The 21,568-nt window shown below is 44.2% G+C and overlaps 1 protein-coding gene across 9 annotated transcripts in view; it reads right to left on the reverse strand.

The window, feature by feature from the left end:
* LOC140494794 (3',5'-cyclic-AMP phosphodiesterase 4C-like) overlaps nucleotides 1-21,568 on the reverse strand; it is a 332,319-nt gene that overhangs the window by 6,861 nt on the left and 303,890 nt on the right. For all 9 annotated transcript variants that reach the window (XM_072594393.1, XM_072594394.1, XM_072594392.1 and 6 more), the window contains 8 exons: nucleotides 20,850-20,943; nucleotides 17,387-17,541; nucleotides 15,005-15,103; nucleotides 9,633-9,797; nucleotides 7,216-7,315; nucleotides 6,352-6,506; nucleotides 4,967-5,089; nucleotides 4,184-4,366 (listed from right to left, as the gene is read on the reverse strand). In XM_072594393.1, the coding sequence (XP_072450494.1) occupies nucleotides 4,184-4,366; nucleotides 4,967-5,089; nucleotides 6,352-6,506; nucleotides 7,216-7,315; nucleotides 9,633-9,797; nucleotides 15,005-15,103; nucleotides 17,387-17,541; nucleotides 20,850-20,943 (1,074 nt within the window). The remainder of the gene's footprint in view (nucleotides 1-4,183; nucleotides 4,367-4,966; nucleotides 5,090-6,351; nucleotides 6,507-7,215; nucleotides 7,316-9,632; nucleotides 9,798-15,004; nucleotides 15,104-17,386; nucleotides 17,542-20,849; nucleotides 20,944-21,568) is intronic.

Raw genomic sequence — 21,568 nt, forward strand, 5'->3', positions numbered from 1 at the left:
GCTGAATGGTTCCCTTGGCCATTTCAGAGGAAAGTTAAGAGCTAACTATCATAGCATGGTTCTGGAGTCACATGTAGGCCAGACCAGGTAAGGACAGCAGATTCCCTTCCCTAAATGACATAGGTGATCAGTTTGTATGGCAATCTGGTCACTGTCACTGATGGAAGCTATTTATTCCAAATTAACTTAAGTTATCAAGTTTTGAGAAGATTTGTAGCTCAGGTTGATGATAAGTATGTAAGTTAGCTCACTGAACTGGAAGGTTTGTTTTCAGAAGTTTTGTCACCATGACTAGGTGACATCATCAGTGAGAGTCTCCGGTGAAGTGCTGGTGGTATGTCCACCTCTCTATTTAGGTTTTGGTTTCTTATAGTGGGTGAAGTTATTTTTCCCAGATGTCATGGTGGAATTTGAACTTGTGTTGCTATTAACTGGGATCTCCAAGTTGTGAGTGCAGCAAGATAACCACGATACTGCTGTACCTGTCTATCTTCCCATCATTGTTTCCTACCTTGACCCTTTAACGATCTCAGCCTTCAAGCTCCAATTGACCTCCAGCCTCAACAGCCTTTATGAGGGGGGGGGTGAGGGAGCAGAGTTCCAGATTTCTACTTCCCTTTAAGTGACATCACTCCTGAATGGCCTGACTTGAATATTAAGTCAGAAGTTGCAGGACACTAGGCTATAGTCCAACAGCACTGCTCCGAAAGCTCGTATTTCAAATAAAGCTATTGGTCTATAACCTGGTGTCATGTGACTTCTGGCTTTGTCCACCTCAGTCCAACACTGGCACCTCCACATCTCCAATTTTAAGGCAGTAAAAACAAAAAGCCTGGGAGAAACTCAGCAGGTCAGGAAGAATCTGTGAATAGAGACAGATTGTGTTCCAAAGTGTCATACTGGACTGGAAACATTCACTCTATTTCTCTCTTCTCCATTTTCTGCTTTACTTGCAGGATCTTGCTTTTCGCTCAGTGTAGAATTTTGAGGTTTTGCTCTCTTGTTCTTGAATTTGAGCACTTTTCCCCAAACAGAAGATGTTCCAAAATAATTAACTACTAATTAAACACTTTTGAAGTGACAGTGATCACTAAGGGGCCAGCCAATTTGTGCATGGTAGAGGGGTAATGGTAATCCACTAGTAATCCAGAACATCAGGCTAATGTTCTGGGGTTGTGAGTTCGACTCCAATCATGCCAGCTGGTGAAATACTATATCACTAAATCTACAAATAAAAGCTAGCTGAATGCTGACTATTGTCAATTTAAAAAAAAATCTGGCTCACCAATGTCCTTCAGGGAAGGAAATCTGCTGTCCTTACTCTGGTCTAGCCTATGTGTGACTCTAGGCCCATAGCAACATGGCTGACTCTTAACTGCCCTCTGGAATGGCCAAGCAAGCCACTTAGATCCAATGAGGGATGGATGTCAGATACTGGCCTAGCCAGGGGTGTGCACATCCCAGGAACTGATCCTATTTTAAAATCAAATCCTACAAACAGCAACTTGATAACCACCAGACCAGATCATTGAACAGTACAGCACAGCAACAGATTCTCAGGCCAGGGTTGTGCCGAACATGATGCCAAATTAAACTAATCCCTTTGCACTGCCCATGGTCCATATACCTCTATTTATTGCTTGTTCACGTGGTTACCTAAAAGCCCCTTAAACACCCCAATTGTTTCTGCCTCCATCACCACCATTGGCTGTGTGTCCCAGACTCTTATCACTCGCCGTGTAAAAATCGTGCTTCTTATATTTCCATTGAAATTTTCCCCCACTCACCTTAAATATATGCCCCCTAATTTTAAATATTTCAATTCTGGGAAAAAGATTCTGATTGACTGTCAACCCACCTCTGCCGCTCCAGAGAAAACAACTCTAGTTTGCTCAACCTCTTTTTACAGCTCATAGTGGCATGCTGGCTCAGTGGTTAGCTCTACTGCCTCACAGCACCAAAGCCCTGGGTCCATTCCACCCTCGGGCGACTCTCTATGTGGAGTTTGCACATTCGCCCTGTCTCTGCGTGGGTTTCCTCTGGGTGCTCTGGTATTCCCCCACGGTCCAAAGGTATGCAAGTTAGGTGGATCGACCGCGCTAAATTATCCCACAGTGTTCAGGGATGACTAGGTTAGATGTATTAGCCATGGAAATATGGGGTTATAGAATAGTGGGGTGTGTCTGGGTGGGGTGCTCTTCAGAGGGTTGGTGTGAATTTGTTCAGCCGAATGCCCTGTTTCTACACTGTAGGGATTCTATTCTCAAACTCCCTATTCCTGGTAAACCTCTTCTGCACCCGCTCCAAAGTCTCCACATCCTGCCTGTAATTGAATGCAGTATCCTCAATGTGGCCTTAACAAGCTTTTATAAAGCTGCAACATCACTCCCATGCTGGTGACTGAGGAGTAAATACTGGACAGATCTTCCTGTCCTCCCAGTGACCGTGAGAATTTTCATATTCAGCTGAGAGGGCACAGGGGAGTCTAGGTTTAAGGATTCATCCGCAGGAGCACCACCACACCACACACCATCTCCTCCCCCCCCGCAACTCGCAAGGCCACCTCCCCCCCACCCCCCCAACCTCCAAATGCCTCACTCAATTCCTTGTCACAGTGCCCAGGACATTCACATTTAACTCTGAAAGCCTCCCGGCAAATCCTGGAAGGATTCCAACCCAAAACATGCAACGACTGAACGGCTGAAGCAGCAGCCAGCAGAGGGCATCAGAGCTGCAGCACACTCACCATCTGCAATCAGTTTGTTTCTAAATTACTGTTGGAAAATATTTTAAATCACAGCCTCCCCCCAAAAATATCAAAATTAAACTATCAATACCTTTATTTTAACTTGTGACAGACAGCTGATGTTCTACAATGGGATGGAACTGAATTTTTAAAGTTCACTCATGGGACATAGGCACCTCTGGCTGGGCCCAGCATTTATTGCCCGTCCCTAGTTGCCCCTTGAGAAGATGGGGGTGAGCTGCCTTCTTGACCCGCTGCAGTCCATGTGCTGTAGGTAGACCTACAATGCCCTTAGGGAGGGAATTCCAGGATTCTGACCCAGCGACAGTGATGGAGCAGCGATATATTTCAAGGTTGGGATGGTGAGTGGCTTGGAGGGGAACTTGCAAGGCCAAGTTCTGGATGGAAGTGGCAATTGTTTTGGTCGGTGCTTTGATGAATTTCTTCAGTGCGTTTTGTAGATAGTACACACTGCTGCTACTGAGTGTTGGTGGTGGAGGGAGTGGATATTTGTGGATGCAGTGCTAATCAAATGGGTTGCTTTGTCCTGGATGGTGTCAAGCTTTTTGAGTGTTGTTGGGGTTGCACTCATCCAGGGCAAGTGGGGAGTATTCCATCACACTCCTGACTTGTGCTGTGTAGATGGTGGACTGGCTTTGGGAAATCTGGAAGGAGCGAGATGCAATAAAAATGGAAAACATTTAACATGTAAGACCAGCTGTCCTGAGAAAGTGATGGAGCGCTTCCATCTCGGCAGGTTGCACATTCATGTACTGAAGATGCTTCTGCAATGAGGACCTCAAAATTTACCAATGTCTGCCTCACAGGTGAGAGATTCAGACCGATCAGAACAGGCGCCCATGTCAGGAAAGCTGGATGTGACCTCCGCTTCTCCACATATTCCTGGAGCTTCCACGAAATGATCTCTAGTCCCAAATCCACCGCAAGTGGCGCTTGATACGTCTGGCCCCCCCACTGGGCTCTCCCTCTGTTACAGCCAGTCAGAAACCCAACGCACTCGAGAGAACCTGGCTGGATGGTTCTCCCCTCACTCAACTCATATTTTCTTTAAAGGTAGTCATGATTTGGAGATGCCGGTGTTGGACTGGGGTGTACAAAGTTAAAAATCACGTAACATCAGGTTTAGTCCAACAGGTTTAATTGGAAGCACTAGCTTTCGGAGCGCTGCTCCTTCGTCAGATGATTGCGGAGAATGCTAGTGTTTCCAAATAAACCTGTTGGACTATAACCTGGTGTTGGGTGATTTTTCATTTTTAAAAGTAGGAAGTGTAAAGAAGGAGACAAGGCAAAATAAAATTAGTTTTCACACTGAATGAGTTTTGTCTCTCCAGCCCAACAATGGGAACCCCGGATGGAGTTGTTGTGGTAGTGGTTTTAGGCCCCAGTGCCCTACCCCAGGGGTTTCTGTCCACTGACCTGGGACTTCTCGATGGAAGCAGTGTGTTTGTCACACATGGGGCTAATTTCCATTCCCCGCGCACGCTCCTGATCTCCCTGCTGGAAGAACTCCAGCATTATTTTATCCACCCAGATGCGGTACAGGTGCAGCGGCTTGGTGGGATTGCTCAGGTCAGCACAGTGCACCATGTTCTGCAGAACCTGTGGAAAAAAATCAACAGCACAAAGTTCATCAGCAGCGATAAAACCCAGAGGCCAGCACTGCAAAGATGACACGCTCCACAAAGCTAGGTAAGAGTCTTGGGGTCGGATGCAATATTCACACTGTCTAACACTGGGGTACAGTACTGGTGGGGACAGTTCTGTCACTGTATAACACTGGGGTACAGTACTGGTGGGGGACAGGTCTGTCACTGTATAACACTGGGGTACCGTACTGGTGGGGATAGGTCTGTCACTGTATAACACTGGGGTACTGTACTGGTGGGGGACAGGTCTGTCACTGTATAACACTGGGGTACAGTGCTGGTGGGGACAGGTTTGTTCCTGTATAACACCGGGGGACAGTACTGGTGGGGACAGGTCAGTCTCTGTATAACACTAGGGGACAGTACAATATGATGATATAGCAGTCTGTGTTTGCTACTATTCTATACGAGCAGTCAATATTTAAATATATGCAAACGGAATGTAACCAAAAATGATAAAATAGCCAACATTTGTCATCAAATAATATTCCCACTTGGGGTGATCTTGGAATTTTATTGGTGGATTATGTGGATTGCTGCATTCGGAATATACCTGGATCCGGTCGGAGTAATTATCCAGCAGCAACACCCCTAAACTTGTAACTTTCTTTGTTTCCACCATTGTCTTCAAGTCTGCCAACAAGTTCATGTGTTTGGTCATGTCTGTTGCCAGGACCTAGATCAGGAGAGAGCGCTGTTAGAGAACGAGGTGAATAACAACTGCTAAAACAAGACAGGGTCTCCCATCAGTGAGGGACTCTCACCATCAGGGAGGAAACCTCCTTCAGACAGAGCTGACTCACCAGCAGGAACCCCTTTGAATGGAGTTTGGGAGCTGTATGTGGCCACAGATTAATCATTTTCAATATCTGGAGAAGCCACAAGGATGAAACTGCTGAGGCCTACATGGACTGCAGTAAAAGGCAAAGTCACTGTCATCACAGCATCATCAGAGAGAGATGGCTGGTGGAGGTTTACCCTGAAGGTAACCATGCCTCAGGTGAGGAGAGAGATTGAGGGTGCAGGAACTGAACCCATGCTGTTGGCATCACTCCGCATCACAAACCAGCTGCACAGCCAACTGAGCTATACCTCCTAACTCAAGAGAACTCAAAGCTCACAAGATATTGCTCATGCTTGGAGTACCATCCAAAGATCTTGCCAGGGTTGGAGGGTTTGAGCTATATGGAGAACCTGAATTGGCTGGGGACTTTTCCCCCTGGAGCACTGGAGAACATGGGGTGATGTTATAGAGGTTTAAAAAAATCATGGGGGGCATGGAGAGGGTAAATAGACATGGTCTTTGAACCAGGTTTGGGGAGACCAAAACTAGAGGGTATAGGTTTAAGGTGAGACGGTAAAAATGTGAAAGGGACATCAGGAGCAACTTCTTCACACAGAGGGTGGTGCGTGTATGAAATGAGCTGCCAGAGGAAGTGGTGGAGGCTGGTACAATTACAACATTTAAAAGGCATCTGAAAGAGTATATGAATAGGAAGGGTTTGGAGGGATATGGGTCAAATATTGGTAAATGGGACTAGATTAATTTAGGATATCTGGCCGGCATAGATGAGATGGACCGAAGGGTTTGTTTCTGTGCTGTACATCTCTATGGCTCTGCTCCAAGTACTCAAGAGAGGAAAGATTTCTGCACAAATTAGAGAAAAGCAGTTGATTACCTAGACAGAGGGTGAAACAGGAACTTATCAAACGTCAGAGATAAAGTGAACAGAACATTATTTCAATGTGATCGAGAAGAACTTGAATTTAATTTGAGGAAAATGAAGTTTCATTCAGATATGAGGAAATTATGATTTTTAATTCAAAGAGGCACACTATTTAGATTCATCTTTTAAAATGTTCCATAAGTTGCTGGACTGAATCAAGGGTGTATTTGGACTTTGCCAGATCTTCACGGGAAGTGGTTATTCTACTCACCATGTCGATGGTCATTTTGCGAAGGTTCTGAAGCTGCTTCTTGCTCAGGTTCTTAAAGATGTTGCAGTTTTCCTTCTGTAGCAGTTTAAAACCCACAGCCAAATGGTGGTTCTCCAACACGGAGGTGTCATTATACATCAGGGCTAATTCAGAGTCTGCACAACACAAAGGAGAAATGAGCGATTGGGGGACACAGTGCGATAGAGGGAGACAGCAAGAGGAGGCAGAAAGATAAAGGGGTTTGGGGGAATTGAACCAGTGAGAGAAGGGGCAAGACGAGATTGGGAGAAGGATAGGTAGAAGCCGGGTTGAGCAGGACAAGGAATTCAGGGCAAGACAGTGGAAAGGGAGGCAACAAAATGGAATGTTGAAGAGATCAGGAGAGGCAAAAACGTGAAATAAGGAAAGAGAAAAGGTGGGACAGGGTAATGGGGTTAAAAGTGGGAGAACAGGGATGAAGGGAGATAGAGAAAGGACAACAGAGAAAGAGAGAAGGAAATAAACAAATGAACAGTCAGTGTAGACAGAGGCGGAGAGAGAAAAAAACAAATTTGGAAAGCAATTATCACAAAATAAATTACATAAAGAAACAAAGTGCCATATATAGAAGATTGCTCATTCCTGCAATATATTACAAATAAATCTTTCCAGAGAAAATAAATTAAAATCAGGATTTTACAAATTCGTGATGGAGAAAGAGTTAGAGTGAGTTACAACGCGCAATCCAACACAGGGGTTCAGGGCCTCCTATAGAATATCAGATATCCCTAAGTGAGTTACAGACTGGAATCTCATTGAGGGGCTCTGATGGTTTATACTGAGGAGTGAACCCCTGTGTCTTCAGCCACAGGGAACAGTACTCACTGGTATTAATGAGGAACTGATTCGAGACTCCTGGATGGTCAACATCATGGATTGCTGAGGCAAAAATTGCAGCAAGTATCTCAAGATCTGTGAAGACTGCCTGAAAGACAGAGTCAAGGAGAAATCACTGACTTCATTTCTGCTCAGTTTCAGTTAAGACCAGCACATTACACCCAAGAGTCCTGGGATGCATCCAAATATTCCCTTCTATTCCTTGATTCTATCTGGCATCAACTTGTTGCTAAGACTCCTGGACATCCCACATAAAGGGGGTCATTATAATATTTTAGATTGTCTTTATCAAACATCCTCATTCCCAGCATCCCCTATGGGACAATCGCACTGCAAGAGATCCCATGCTCTTGAGAAATCAATACGTTTGGTAAGTTCCTGAAGGAGAGATCACATCCAGAGTGAGTCACAGCCCGAGTGAATTTGGTACCAACATGGAATTTGGTAGAGAGAGAGGAGGTACATGTTGCATTTTTGGCTCAAAGTTTGTCTTCTGTTTTACAGGATTGGGAGCTGAGCACAAAAGGAAGAGTAACATCACAGATAAACTGTTAGTTCATTGATTGGTGATAACTACTCATTTGGCTATCAATTATAGGTTAGTTTCAGATTGAAGGTAAATAGGGGAAATATTTCCAGGTTACAAACTAAAAGACAGGAGGAAATTCTTAAAAATCAAATTAAGAACTAGGTAATTAAATTAGAGATGCAGGGCCAGGCGATGTGTTGCACCTGCATGGTGTGGGAGCTACTGGAGCCCATTGTGGTTCATAGTGACCACATCTATAACAAGCGTTTGGCTCAGAGTTGATGAACTGGAGTCTGAGTGGATAAAGAGTGAAGCTGGAAAAAGCAGCGCAGGTCAAGCAGCGTCAGAGGAGAAGGGGAGCTGGCATTTCGGGTCAAAGCTTTCCTTCAGCTGGTGTTTGAGCTTTGAACACTGTGACACATCAGGGAAGGGGAGAGTTAACTAGATGCTGTGTTTCAGGAGGCAGTTCCACCCCTCTGATTAACTGCTAGCTTAGCCAGTGATGCTCTCATCCCATGAAGGAATAGAAAAAAAACTACCTTGAACTCAGGCAGTGGTCAGGGACAGGGGGTGTGACTACCAGCGAGGCAGGTGGAGGCATCCAGCAAGTAGTGCTGAAGGAGCCTCATGCCGTGAGCCCTGTTTTTCAGGTTGGAGATTCTTATTCCCTATGTAGATGAGAATGGGGGCTGTAGGGAGGATGAACAAACTGACCATAACTCCGTGTTACAGGGAGCCATTCGAGAGGGGGAGAACAGAGAAATCTAGTTGTAACCGCAGATAGGAGTGTCAGGGGAATAGACACTGTTCTGTGGGCAGGATCAGGAGTCCCAAAGGCTGTGCTGCCTGCCTGGTGCCTGGGGTCAGAACATCGTATCCGTAGAGGAATTGGGAGTGGGAGGGGAACAATCCAGCTGTTGTGGTCCATGTAGGTACCAACAATATGGGTAGGAAGAGGAAGGAGGATCACATTTTCCAGAATAAGTTACAGGACAGAAAGTATGGAGAGGGTCAGGAATCTAACTTCAGGGCCAGCAGATAAGGGGACAATTATGAGAAGGGGAACAGTCAATGCAGGACTGAGGGTGCTGTACTCAAATGGACACAGTAAACAAAACAAGGGAAATGAGCTTGTAGGGCAGATTGGAATTGGCAGGTACAAGGGTTAGGGTTAGGGATTAGGGTTAAGGGGTTGGGGGTTAAGAGTGAGGGATTAGAGGTTTGTGATGTGGCTGAAAGGGGATCAGGGCTGGGAACTAAATATCCAATGATACGCGTCCTATTGAAAGGATGGGCAGAGAGGGTGGGGTAGCATTGTTCATAAGAAATGAAATTAAATCAATAGCAAGAAGGTGTAGAATCTGTGTGGGTAGAGCTGAGGAGCCACAAAGGAAAAATACCTTGATGGGAGTTATGTACAGGCCTTCTAGTAGTAGTCAGGATATGTGGAAGAAAATAAATCAGAAAATCAGAGTAGAATCCCTACTCTGTGGAAACAGACCATTCAGTTCATTGAGTTCACACCTCCCCTCCAACAGCATCCCATCCACACCCACCTCATAGCCCTGCATCTACCATGGTGAAACCATCTAACTTACATATCCCTAGATACTATGACCAACTTACCATGGCCAATCCACCCTAATCTGCACATCTTTGGACTGTGGAAGGAAACCCATGCAGACATGAGGAGAATGTGAAAACTCCGCTCAGTTCCCCAAGGCTGAAATCGAACCCAGGTCCCTGGTGCTGTGAACCAATGAGCCACCATGCTGCACTTAGTAGCCACACCCACAATTTCAGGAATGTTAAAAATGGAGCAAATCCATCCCTCTGAGGTTACAAAAAACACAATTCCAAATCAGTTGATACTCACCTCTAATGCTGGTGACCGGAGCAGGACGTGGGTGGACTGAGTCACATCAGCAGCATGGTAATTGTTGTGGTAACTCACATCAGTATGGTAGTGATCTTCTAGTGTCATCATGTAAGTGATGAAAGTTGAGGGTGGAATCCGAAATATCTTTAGGAGATTTCTCTCCTACAAGGAGAGAGGAAAGAATAGGCGTTCAGTGAGCAACTGGGTTCCTTTGGTAACTGGACAGGATTTGCTTCATAAATTTTCCCAGATAATTTACAATGTCTGAAATTAAATCCAAGAATTCCAGAAAAAAAAAATCAGGACAATTGTATGGCCTATTCCAGCTCAAAAACAGTTAAAAACAATTCAACATGATTTATTGGACGTTCAACCATGGCACAGATCAGTTGCATTAAGAGTGTTAAAGTGAGGTTGGGAACAGCCTTTTCACCAACAAACTTGTCACTTTGTGTGACCACTTGCTGAATTAGTGCACTATAGCAGACATTATTAATCAGGTCTGAAAATAACTAATGTCTTTCTCTGGAGGTTTGTTTTATTTATTGATGACTTCAACAACAGAACAGGAGAGAGCAGCAAAACCAAATCTGTCAATGACACAAAGATTGGTCAAGGTTTGAAGTCAATTGACACAAGATTATAGTCTCACAGGTTTATGTGAAATCCCAAACTTTTGGACCGTAGCCTAAAGGATCAACGCTCCAAGACCTTGTGATTTCAAATAAAACTGTTGGATTATAACCTGGTGTCATGTGACTTCTGACTTTGTCCACCCCAGTCCAACACCAACTCCTCCACAACAAAGATTGGTGACATTTGGAACAGTGTAGACAATGAAAGATGAAGTAACCAGGAAAAATTGTGGCAAATTGATTTCAACAGTGTACAATTTTCCATCTTGTATTGAAACTGAAAATAAATACTTTTTTTAAAAAAAAAATTGCTTTAAAACAACGAATAGTAGGAATCCAGAAGATTTGGAGATCCACTTTCACGGATCATTAAAACATTGCGGTCAGGTACAATAACCGGAAATAAATAGGTTCATGGTGTGTTGGCCTAACAAAGGGCTGGAGCAAGGTTTATTAAGTCTATAACTAACAGTTGGCAGAGCACAGAAGGAGCACTGCTATAGTTCTGGGTAGCACACCTTAAAGGATATACTGGCTTCATAAAGAATACAGTTCAGAATCATTGAAGGTTACATTCTATGAAGAGTTTAGATTTACAAACCCTAGAATACAGAAGCTTTAAGGGTGATTTTATTGAACTAATTTAAGTGGAAGTAATATATGTCAGTTCTGGATGGAGGTTTGCTCGCTGAGCTGGAAGGTTCATTTCCAGACGTTTTGTCACCCTCCTAGGTAACATCTTCAGTGGGCCTCCGGGCAAAGCACTGTTGATAATTCCTGCTTTCTATTTATATGTTTGGGTTTCATTGGGTTGGTGATGCCATTTCCTGTGGTGATGCCATTTCCTGTTCTTTTTCTCAGGGGGTGGTAGATGGAGGTCTAACTCTATGCAGTTGTTGATAGAGTTCCAGTTGGAATGCCATGCTTCTAGGAATTCTTGTGCGTGTCTCTATTTGGCTTGTCCTAGGATGTCCGTATAGAAAAAACTTCTACCACGGCTGGAGGGAGATTGGGTCAAGGGAACATTAGCTTGAAGTGTGAGCCAGGCTATTCATGACAGAAGTTAAACAATTCTTCACCCAACTGGTGATTGAAATATGTAATTCCTTACCACCAAAAGCTAGCTATATTAATTATGTTGAATGTGGAATCATTTGAATTTTGCTGCAACAAAAACAGACATTGCTGGAGAAAGTCAGCAGATTTGGCAGCAACTGAGATGAGAGAAACAGACTTAATGATTCAAGTCCAGTGTGACTCCCTTACTATTTTTCTCTTACCACAGATGCTGCCAGACCTACTGAGCTTCTCCAGCGCTTTCTGGTTTTAGTTCAGATTTCCAGCATCCACAGTATTTTGGTTTTATTTGAATTTTGCTGGAAATGGGTGTCAAAGGAATTGCAGTCTGGGTAGGTGGATGAAGTTAAAATACAGATCAGCCATTGTCTCAGTGAATGGGGGATTATTCAAGGGGCTGAATGGTCTTTTCCTGTTTACTTGAGGATTGAGAAGGTCAAGCGAGACTAGTCAGAAAAAGGGGACAGGGCTGGTGGGGCCTAAAAGACCTTTTATTCTGTTCTGCAAATGTTTCTTGTTCCTAGATTGATGCATATAGTGTAGAGTCTGAGATTATAAGTGATGTTATCTTTACTCTTCACCTGTACAATGGTAATCACCATTCACTCCATAATCTAAGAAATGGCCCATGACATATAACTGCTTCTGCAACTACACACAAGGCCTGGTGAGGCTGAGTTTAAGCAGGACACTCTCCAAATTAAATATTAAATTCTATGGTGCTCATACTACAGGGACTTTAAAACAAAATGAGGCAGGTTTTCACACCCAGAGCTGAAGTGATCATGGAGGAAGAGGAAGTGAAGGGAAAGGCGGTGAAACCTCCCCTTGGATAACACAAGGGGTCGGGTTGGTAATCACACAGCGTAGATGGCAGATGATCAATGCCAGGAATGAAGGGGTTAGAATCAAATAAAACTACAGAAATATCGATTTTCCTTCTCCTCAGATGCTGCCTGAACTGCTGTGCTCTTCCAGCACCACTAATTCAGTATTTGGTTTTCAGCATCTGTAGTAATTGTTTTTACCCTGTTGTGAGTTTTCTCTAGGCCTCTGAATAGTTCCAGAGATGTAGAGGAAAGGATAGCCAAGATGATCCTCGATAGGAGGGAGAGTGACAGGGTAGTTGTTATGGGGGATTTTAACTTTCCAAATATTGACTGGAAATACTATAGTTCAAGTACTTTAGATGGGTCAGTTTTTGTCCAATGTGTGCAGGATGGTTTCCTGACACAGTATGTAGACAGGTCAACAAGGGGTGAGGCCACATTGGATTTGGTACTGGGTAATGAACCTGACCCAGGTGTTAGATTTGGAGGTAGGTGAGCACAACGACTGGTGATAGTGACCACAGTTTGGTTATGTTTACTTTCGCGATGGAAAGGGATAGGTATATACCACAGGGCAAGAGTTATTGCTGGGGGAAAGGCAATCACGATGCGATTAGGCAAGAGTTAGGATGCATAGGATGGGGAAGGAAACTGCAGGAGATGGGCACAGTTGAAATGTGGAACTTATTCAAAGACCAGCTACTGTGTGTCCTTGATAAGTATGTACCTGCCAGGCAGGGAGGAAGTGGTCGAGTGCAGGAGCCATGGTTTACTAAAGAAGTTGAATCTCTTGTCATGAGGAAGAAGGCGGCTTATGTTAGGATGAGACGTGAAGGTTCAGTTTGGGCACATGAGAGTTACAAGTTAGACAGGAAAGACCTAAAGGGAGAGCTAAGAAGAGCCAGGAGGGGTCATGAAAAGTCATTGGCAGATAGGATCAAGGAAAACACTAAGCTTTCTACAAGTATATCAGGAATAAAAGAATGATTAGAGAAAGATTAGGGCCAATCAAGGATAATAGTGGGAAGTTGTGCATGGAGTCAGAGGAGATAGGGGAAGTGCTAAATGAATACTTTTTATCAGTATTCACACTAGAGAAAGATAATATTGTCAAGGAGAATATTGAGATACAGGCTACTAGACTAGACAGGATTGAGGTATTAGCAATTCTGGAAAGTGTGAAAATCGACAAGTTCCCTGGGCCGGATGGAATTTATCCTAGGATTCTCTAGGAAGCCAGGGAGGAAATCGGTGAGACTGTGGTTTGGACCTTTATGTCGTAATTATCTACAGGAATAGTGCCAGTAGACTGGAGGATAGCAAATGTTATCCCCTTGTTCAAGAAGGGGAGTAGAGACAACCCTGGCAGTTATAGACCAATGAGTGTTACTTCGATTGTGGGTAAAGTGTTGGAAAGGATTATAATAGATAGGATTTATAATCATCTAGAAAGGAATGAGTTGATTAGGGATAGTCAACATGGCTTTTTGAAGGGTAGGTCATGCCTTACAATCTTATTGAGTTCTTTGAGAAGCAGGTGGATGAGGGTAAAGCGGTTGATGCGGTATATATGGATTTCAGTAAGGTGTTTGAGAAGGTTCCCCATGGTAGGCTACTGCAGAAAATATGGGGGAATGAGATTGAGGGTGGTTTAGCAGTTTCGATCAGAAATTGGCTAACCAAAAGAAGAGAGAGGGTGGTGGTTGACAGGAATTATTCATGCTGGAGTTTAGTTACTAGTGGGGTTCCACAAGGATCTGTTTTGGGAGCCACTGTTGTTTGTCATTTTTTAAGATGACCTGGATGAGGGCAGAGAAGGATGGGTTAGTAAATTTGCGAATGACAGTAAGGTCAGTGGAGTTGTGGACAGTGTGAAAGGATGTTGAGGTTACAAAGGATCATTGATAAGCTGCAGAGCGGGCTGAGAAATGGCAAATGGAGTTTAATGCTAAAAACTGTGACATGATTCACTTTGGAAAGAGTAACGGGAATGCAGAGTACTGGGCTAATGGTAAGATTCTTGGTATTGTAGATGAGCAGAGAGCTCGGTGTCCATGTACGTAGATCCCTGAAAATTGCCACCCGGATTGATAAGGTTGTTAAGAAGGCATACGGTATGTTAGCTTTTATTGGTAGAGGGATTGAGTTTCGAAGCCATGAGGTCGTGCTGCAGCTGTAGAAGACTCTGGCGTGGCCGCAATTGGAGTATTGTGTATAGTTCTGGTCACTGCATTATAGGAAGGATGTGGAAGTTTTGGAAAGAGTTCAGAGGAGATTTACTAGGATGTTGCCTGGTATGGAGGGAAGGTCTTACAAGAAAAGGCTAGGGGACTTGAGGCTATTTTCATTAGAGAGAAGAAGGTTGAGAAGTGACGTAATTGAGACATACAAGATAATCAGAGGGTTAGATAGGGTGGACAGTGAGAGCCCTTCTTCTTGGATGGTGATGACTAACATGAGGGGACATACCTTTAAATTGAGGGGTGATAGATATCGGACAGATGTCGGAGGTAGTTTCTTTACTCAGAGTAATAGGGGCATGGAATGTACTGCCTGCAACAGTAGTAGATTCATCAACTTTAAGGACATTTAAATGGTCATTGGATAAACATATGGACGAGAATAGAATAGTGTAGGATAGATTGGCTTCAAATTGTTGCGCTGCCCTGTGGAACCATCGAGGGCTGAAGGGCCTGTACTGCACTGTCATATTCTATGTTCTACTCTCACCTCCTGATTTAAATTAACTATTATCCATGGGACTTTACAACCAAGTGGGCTCCAAAATACTTAATCAAAAAACATTTTCAAGGAGATTTCCTTTTACCTTAAAGATGGCGTACATAGCAACAGTTAATGGTCGGTGGTTGGAATATTCTCCCACCTTGAAGATGTCCAAACCCCAGCTGTTAATACTTGACAATTCCTAGAAGTGGATAAGTCAGAGTTGGTTAGTAATCACTGTGAGGACACGGACTCACAACTCTCTGATTATACATATTATATACACATCTGAATATATACATTATATAATTTGTCACAGTTTCTTTGATCGGTCTTGCCTTGCTGTCACACTTCAAATGTCAAGTGCACCCCCTCTGTGATTTTCAGAAAGAGTTATGGACAAAGCAGGGAAGATGCTGTAATCATGAGTGACCACAGCCACAATATCTAATGTGTGGACTCACACCATGTCAGAGTTTACTCAACAGCTGCTTGACTTGCAGCTCTTAAAGGATTCCAGACAGACAGTGAACACACCAAAATGCTTCTGAATCTAAGAGAACTGCACATGCAGAGATTTAGCATGAAGGAGTCCCATTTTTAAGGAGAGAGGAGAGAGATTTTAGAAAGACATTGGGGGGTAAATATTTTACACAGAGGGTTCGCGTGTGGAATGAACTTCCTGAGGAAGTGGTGGTTGTGGGCACAATTACAATGTTTAAAAAACACTTAGGTAAGTACGTGAATAAGGAATGTTTGGAGGGATATGGGCCAGGAGCAGGCAGGTGGGACTAGTTTAGTTTGGGATTAGGTTTGACATGGATTGGTTAGACCAAAGGCTCTGTTTCCATGCTGTATGATTTCATGACTCCATAACACATTGAAGAGGCACATTAGGACATGCAGGTGCCTGCATTTTATTACAGAAGCAAGAATGTTTGTGACAAAACAAGCCCAGTTGATGTTGGGTGGTTCTGTTTTACAGAGTGAAAGTGACTTTTGTTTCTCAATCCACCAAGCCCACTGACTAATTAAACTTTAGTAGCAATTTCAACAAATTGTATTCCCACTTTAACAGCTGGGTTCGCAGGAACATTATCCACAAGCTGGAGAAAGGAATAGAAGGGCAGGTGACTAAAACCTTAGTCAAAGACAGTTAAAGTGGGAGACAGAGAGAGAGAGAGAGAGAGAGAGAGAGAGAGAGAGAGAGAGACAGACAGACAGACAGACATAGTGTGAGAGAGAGAGAGAGACACACACACACCGAGAGAGAGAGAGAGAGAGAGAGAGAGAGAGAGACCGACAGACAGACAGAGAGAGAGAGAGAGACACACACACACACCGAGAGAGAGAGAGAGAGAGAGAGAGAGACACAGACAGACAGACATAGTGAGTGAGAGAGAGAGAGAGAGAGAGAGACACACCGAGAGAGAGAGAGAGAGAGAGACACACCGAGAGAGAGAGAGAGAGAGAGAGAGAGACAGACAGACAGACAGACATAGTGAGTGAGAGAGAGAGAGAGAGAGAGAGAGAGACACACACACCGAGAGAGAGACAGATAGAGTGAGAGAGAGACAGAGAGAGAGAGAGACAGAGACAGACAGACAGACAGACAGAGAGAGAGAGACAGAGAGAGACACACACACACACACAGAGATGTGGAGAAGATCAACAAGGTGAGTTCCAGTTTTAGAGTTGAGCAAATAGCCATCAATGGTGGAGTGACAGACATTGGAGATGTTCAATAGACCTGAAATAAAGCAGCATGGAAATCTCAGAAGGTTGTGTGCCCAGAGGAGATTACAGCTAGACAGGTCTGAGAGCATGGAGGAGTTTGAAAGCAATGGTGAACATTTTTTAAATTGCAGTGATGTTTCACTAGGAGCCAGCGAGGATCGGTCAGCTGAAGGCAGAGGGTGGATGGGACTTGGTGTGAGTAAACACCAGCAAGAGAATTCTGGATAGCCTCAGTTTGAGAGAGAACGTGGAAAGTTAGCCAGATGTGAAATGGAACAACGGAGTTTAGAGAGAAGACAGACATCATAGAGAATATGGCAGTGTATGAGCTGAGGCAGAGATGTAGTCGGGGATAATCTGGAGGTAGAAGGGGGCAGTCTTAGTGATGGCTCAATATCTCACCTCAGATCAAATATGGCACAAAGTTGTGAGCCACCTGGTTCAAATCTCATATAATTGTAACGAGAAGGATACATTAGTGTCAGGCATTGAGTTTGGAGTAAAGACTGAGATAGACATTTGTGCAAGAAGCAAATATTCTACAAAGACTATGATGTTGACAAGATGGTATAGTTAGTGCTTTACTCTGTAGCTAACCCCGTGCTGCCTTTGTCCTGTGAGTGTTTGATGGGGGACAGTGTGAGGGAGCTTTATTCTAAGCTGAAATATCACTGACCCCGACATATCCCATTTATAATTCTCTATTTGAGATGAACTATTAAAATAAAACTTTTGTTTGCTTTGTTACCTGCTCTAGCTCAGATTCCTGGTTCGAACTGACCCCAAAGCGAGGAACATCCACGGAGACGACACTTGTACTGTACTTCAGAGCACTGATCTGTTTCATGGGCTCCAGCTTCTCTCTCGTACTTGACTGTGATATATCCAAATCATGCTGTTTGTCTAGAGACAGCAGGAAAGAGAGATTCAACAATTAAATACAAAATGACCAGAGACAAATCATTGTGGATCATGCTGCCTGCCGTTCAGGTCAGACTCAATTACAATCACACAAGCCTATGGAACTGGGAGGGGGGGTGGAATTTCCCAATGGAATATTGACCAGGAACTTTGGGATTCCAAGTTCAAAGCCAGGGTTGAGCCATTCCTGGGATTCGGAGCTCTGAGGGTGGAAATCCAATGCGATGAGAACTCCTGGCCATTCCAAGTAGTGGGTACTGGCAGGATAGCACACAGACTAATGTCTAGCATTGCTGAGGAGCTTGGGTCAAAGGTAAGGAGAGTTGGATAAGTGTTGGAGGTGGGGTTTGTGGTGGGGATTAGGGGCTTCAACAGGGGCCCATTTCCCAGGTTCAGGTCCCTCAGACTCCCAGAAGGCCCTAGGCAAATCTTTGAAGGCTCACTCATCATTCACTGCTCTTGGTAAGACCTGACCTCATTGCTGACTCAATCTGCAGGGACAGGAAAAGGCATTAATGATCCACTTAAGGGCCTCACCTCGCACCAGGCAGGCTGTTGACAAACTCTTGCGCCCCAAACTTAATTGGGTGGAGACAGTGAGATAGTGCGTACCCGTCCCACACCCTCCCACCTGATCAAACATCCCCACCTGCAACTAACCCATCTCAGGGGGACAGTACATCCCATCTGCCAAATCCCTTCGTCACTTTAAAGATCTTTGTTTGATTACTCCTTCGTGATTCTCAAGAAATGAATCCAATCCTGATCAATCTTTCATGATAGCTATAATCTTTCAGTTCCTTTTGCAGTTTTTTTGCATCTTCCTTTTCAAAATACATGGATCAGAACTGTTCACAATGACTCCACAAGACTCCATTGATTAAACCATTCTGGTTTTCAATACTATCCCTGCAGAAATGAACCCATTGCCAGCTCTGCAATGACCTGATTAAATTGCATCACTAGTTTTATGTTCCTGTATTCCACCACTATCCTCTTTTTATAAACCTGTTGATTGTAGAGAGGAAGGAAAAGGAGTTTTACTATTACAGTCATGACACAGACTGAACAGAAGAGGGGGGCAAAGAGTTTTAACAGGGTGTGAACACAGGTGAGAGTAGCAAAATTGTGTGGCACAAAATAATTGAAGCTGAGTAGAATTGAAAGTTGAGTTGAGGAATAACTACTGTGGTACTGATAAAACAGAGTGTCAGAAAAGACTGATTGAAATGTAAGCTTTATGTATGTGTGCTACGCTTTCTCAGAGGTTGGAACTAGCCAATTGGATACAAAATTGGCTTGAAGGGAGGAGACTGAGGGTGGTGGTAGAGGGCTGCTTTTCAGACTGGAGGCCTGTGACCAGCGGGCATGCTGTAAGGATTGGTGCTGGCTCCACTGCTTTTCTTCATTTATACAAATGATTTAGGATGTGAATTTAGGAGGTACAGTTAGTAAGTTTGCAGATGACACCAGAATAGGTGGCGTAGTGGACAGTGAAGATTATCTCAGAATACAGCAAGACCTTGGTCAGATCGGGTGTGGGCCAAGGAGTGGCAGATGAAGTTTAATTTAGATAAATGTGAAGTATTGCATTATGGTAAGGCAAACCAGGACAGAATTTATACACTTAAGGCCCTGGGGAGAGTGGCGGAACACAGAGGCCCATGGGTGAAGGTGTATAGTTCCTTGGAAATGGAGTCGCAGTTAGACAGGGTGACGAAGGAGGAGTTTGGCATGCTTGCCTTCATTGGTCAGTGCGTTGAGTATAGGAGTTGGGAGGACATTTTGTGGCTGTACAGGACGCTGGTTAGGCTCCTTTTAGAATACTTGGGAAGGACATTGTTAAACTTGAAAGGGTTCAGAAAAGATTTACAAGGATGTTGCCGGGGTTGGAGGGAGAGGCTAAATAGGCTGGAGCTTTTTTCCCTGGAGCACCGAAGGCTGAGGGGTGACCTTATAGAGGTTTATATAATCATGAGGGGCGTGGATAGGGTAAATAGACAAGGTCTTTTTCTCAGGGTAGGGGAGTCCTAAACTAGAGGGTATAGGTTTACGATGAGAGGGAAAAGGTTTAAAAGGGACCCAAGGGGCAACCTTTTCAGGCAGAGGGTGGTGCGTGTGTGGAATGAGCTGTCAGAGGAAATGGAGGAGGCTGCTATAATTACAGCATTTAAAAGGCATCTGGATGGGTATATGAGTAGGAAGGGTTTAGAGGGATAAGGGCTAAATGTTGGCAAATGGAATAAGGTCAGATTGGGATGTCTGGTAGGCATGGACGAGTTGGACCCAAGGGTCTATTTCCGTATGACTCGGTTAAACATGGAAGAGTTCCCTTTCTTAGTTTATGATGCAGAAATTCACAAAGGCTCCTTAGACATCATCTTCCAAACCCATGGACTCTATCATCTAGAAGGACATAGGTGACATGGGAACACCACCACCTGCAAGCTCCCCTCCAAGTCACTCCCCATCCTGACTTGGAAATATATCGCTATCACAGGGTCAAAATCCTGGAATTCCCTCCCCAAGGACATTGTGGGTTTTCCTGCAGCAGCTCATTCCACTTTCTCAAAAGGCAACGAGAGACAGGTAATAGAATGTTGGTTCAGCCAGCAATGCCTATGTCCCGTGAGTGAATAAAGGAGGAAGAGACGGTCGCTTGCAGGGGAGTTTTAGGGCCTAGGCACCCAAAGGCCCAGCAGGTGATATAGAGATTGTGGAGACACGTGATGCTGGAGGATATTAGAGAGACAGGAAAGTGATAGAAAGCAGAGATGAAAATTTTAAAATGGAGGTGCTGCTTGAGCAGCAGCCAATGTAGGAGCTCGGTGAATGGGACTTGATGTGAGTTAGGACACAGGTCACAAAGCTTTGAGATGACCTTATGTTTGAGGAGGGTGGATGGGGAGATGTCAGCCAGGAGTGCTTTGAAATGGTTGAGTCCAGAGGTAAGAATGGCGTGGATGATAGTTTCAGCAGTAGATGAGCTGAGGTAGTCTGTTCGTTCACAAACAACGTGGTCAGGGCACCATGGAGAACTTCTTGGATTTATTAAGATAGTGACCATCGGATACTTTACATCCACTTAAGGAGCAGATGAGGCCTCCGTTTGTCATTTAGAAACTGGATCCTTAAACAGAGCAGCACTCCCTTGGTACTGCACTCCGTGTGTCCACCTGGAGTACAGGGGGTTAGTGTGGGGGACTTGAACTCACGAGCTGAGAGGTGAGGAAACGTTAAACAGTGAGCCACTCATGTGCAAGCAGATTCCGAGCATTGTACATACTCACCTAAAAACATTGTGGATATGAACTCCGAGACCTGGTTTCCTGAACGGCTCATTTCGGATAACTGGGTTAACTCTCGGTTCAGCATCCTCTTAAACTGTTGAGAGAAGTGGAGTTGCTTGTTAAAGACATTTTCTGACAGCTCCCACATTGGGACACTGTTACTGACAAAGCAGATGCAGTTCAGTCAATTTATTCAAGCAAATTTCTGTATCTCCTCAACAAACATATTAGCCACACACATATATCTTAATCCTAATAGATTAAACTACTTCACAGTTGCCCCAATCAAATCCAATATCAGTGAATCAAATATCTTCTCATTCCACTGAAACACGATGGATCCACTCCTATTCACTTCCATTCTATAGAAGCCCCCAGTCATTCCCACTGTATACAGCATCCACTACATTCTATTAATGCTGTTATGTAAATGAGCTTTGAGAAACTTTGTAGCTCAGGTTGAGGTTTTGGATGTAAGCTTGCTCGCTGAGCTGGAAGGTTCATTTTCAGACGTTTCATCACCGTACTGGGTAGCATCATCAGTGAGCCTCTGTTGGAGCACTGGTGGTATGAACCACTTTCTATTTATGTGTTTAGGTTTCCTCAGGTTGCTCAGTGAATTCCTAGAAGCATGGCATTCCATCTGGTACTCTATCAACAAACACATCAAGTTGGACCCCATTTACCACCCTCTGAGAAGAAGAATAGGAAATGGCATC

The sequence above is a fragment of the Chiloscyllium punctatum genome, chromosome 24 (genome assembly GCF_047496795.1).
Source record: "Chiloscyllium punctatum isolate Juve2018m chromosome 24, sChiPun1.3, whole genome shotgun sequence".
NCBI lineage: Eukaryota > Metazoa > Chordata > Chondrichthyes > Orectolobiformes > Hemiscylliidae > Chiloscyllium > Chiloscyllium punctatum.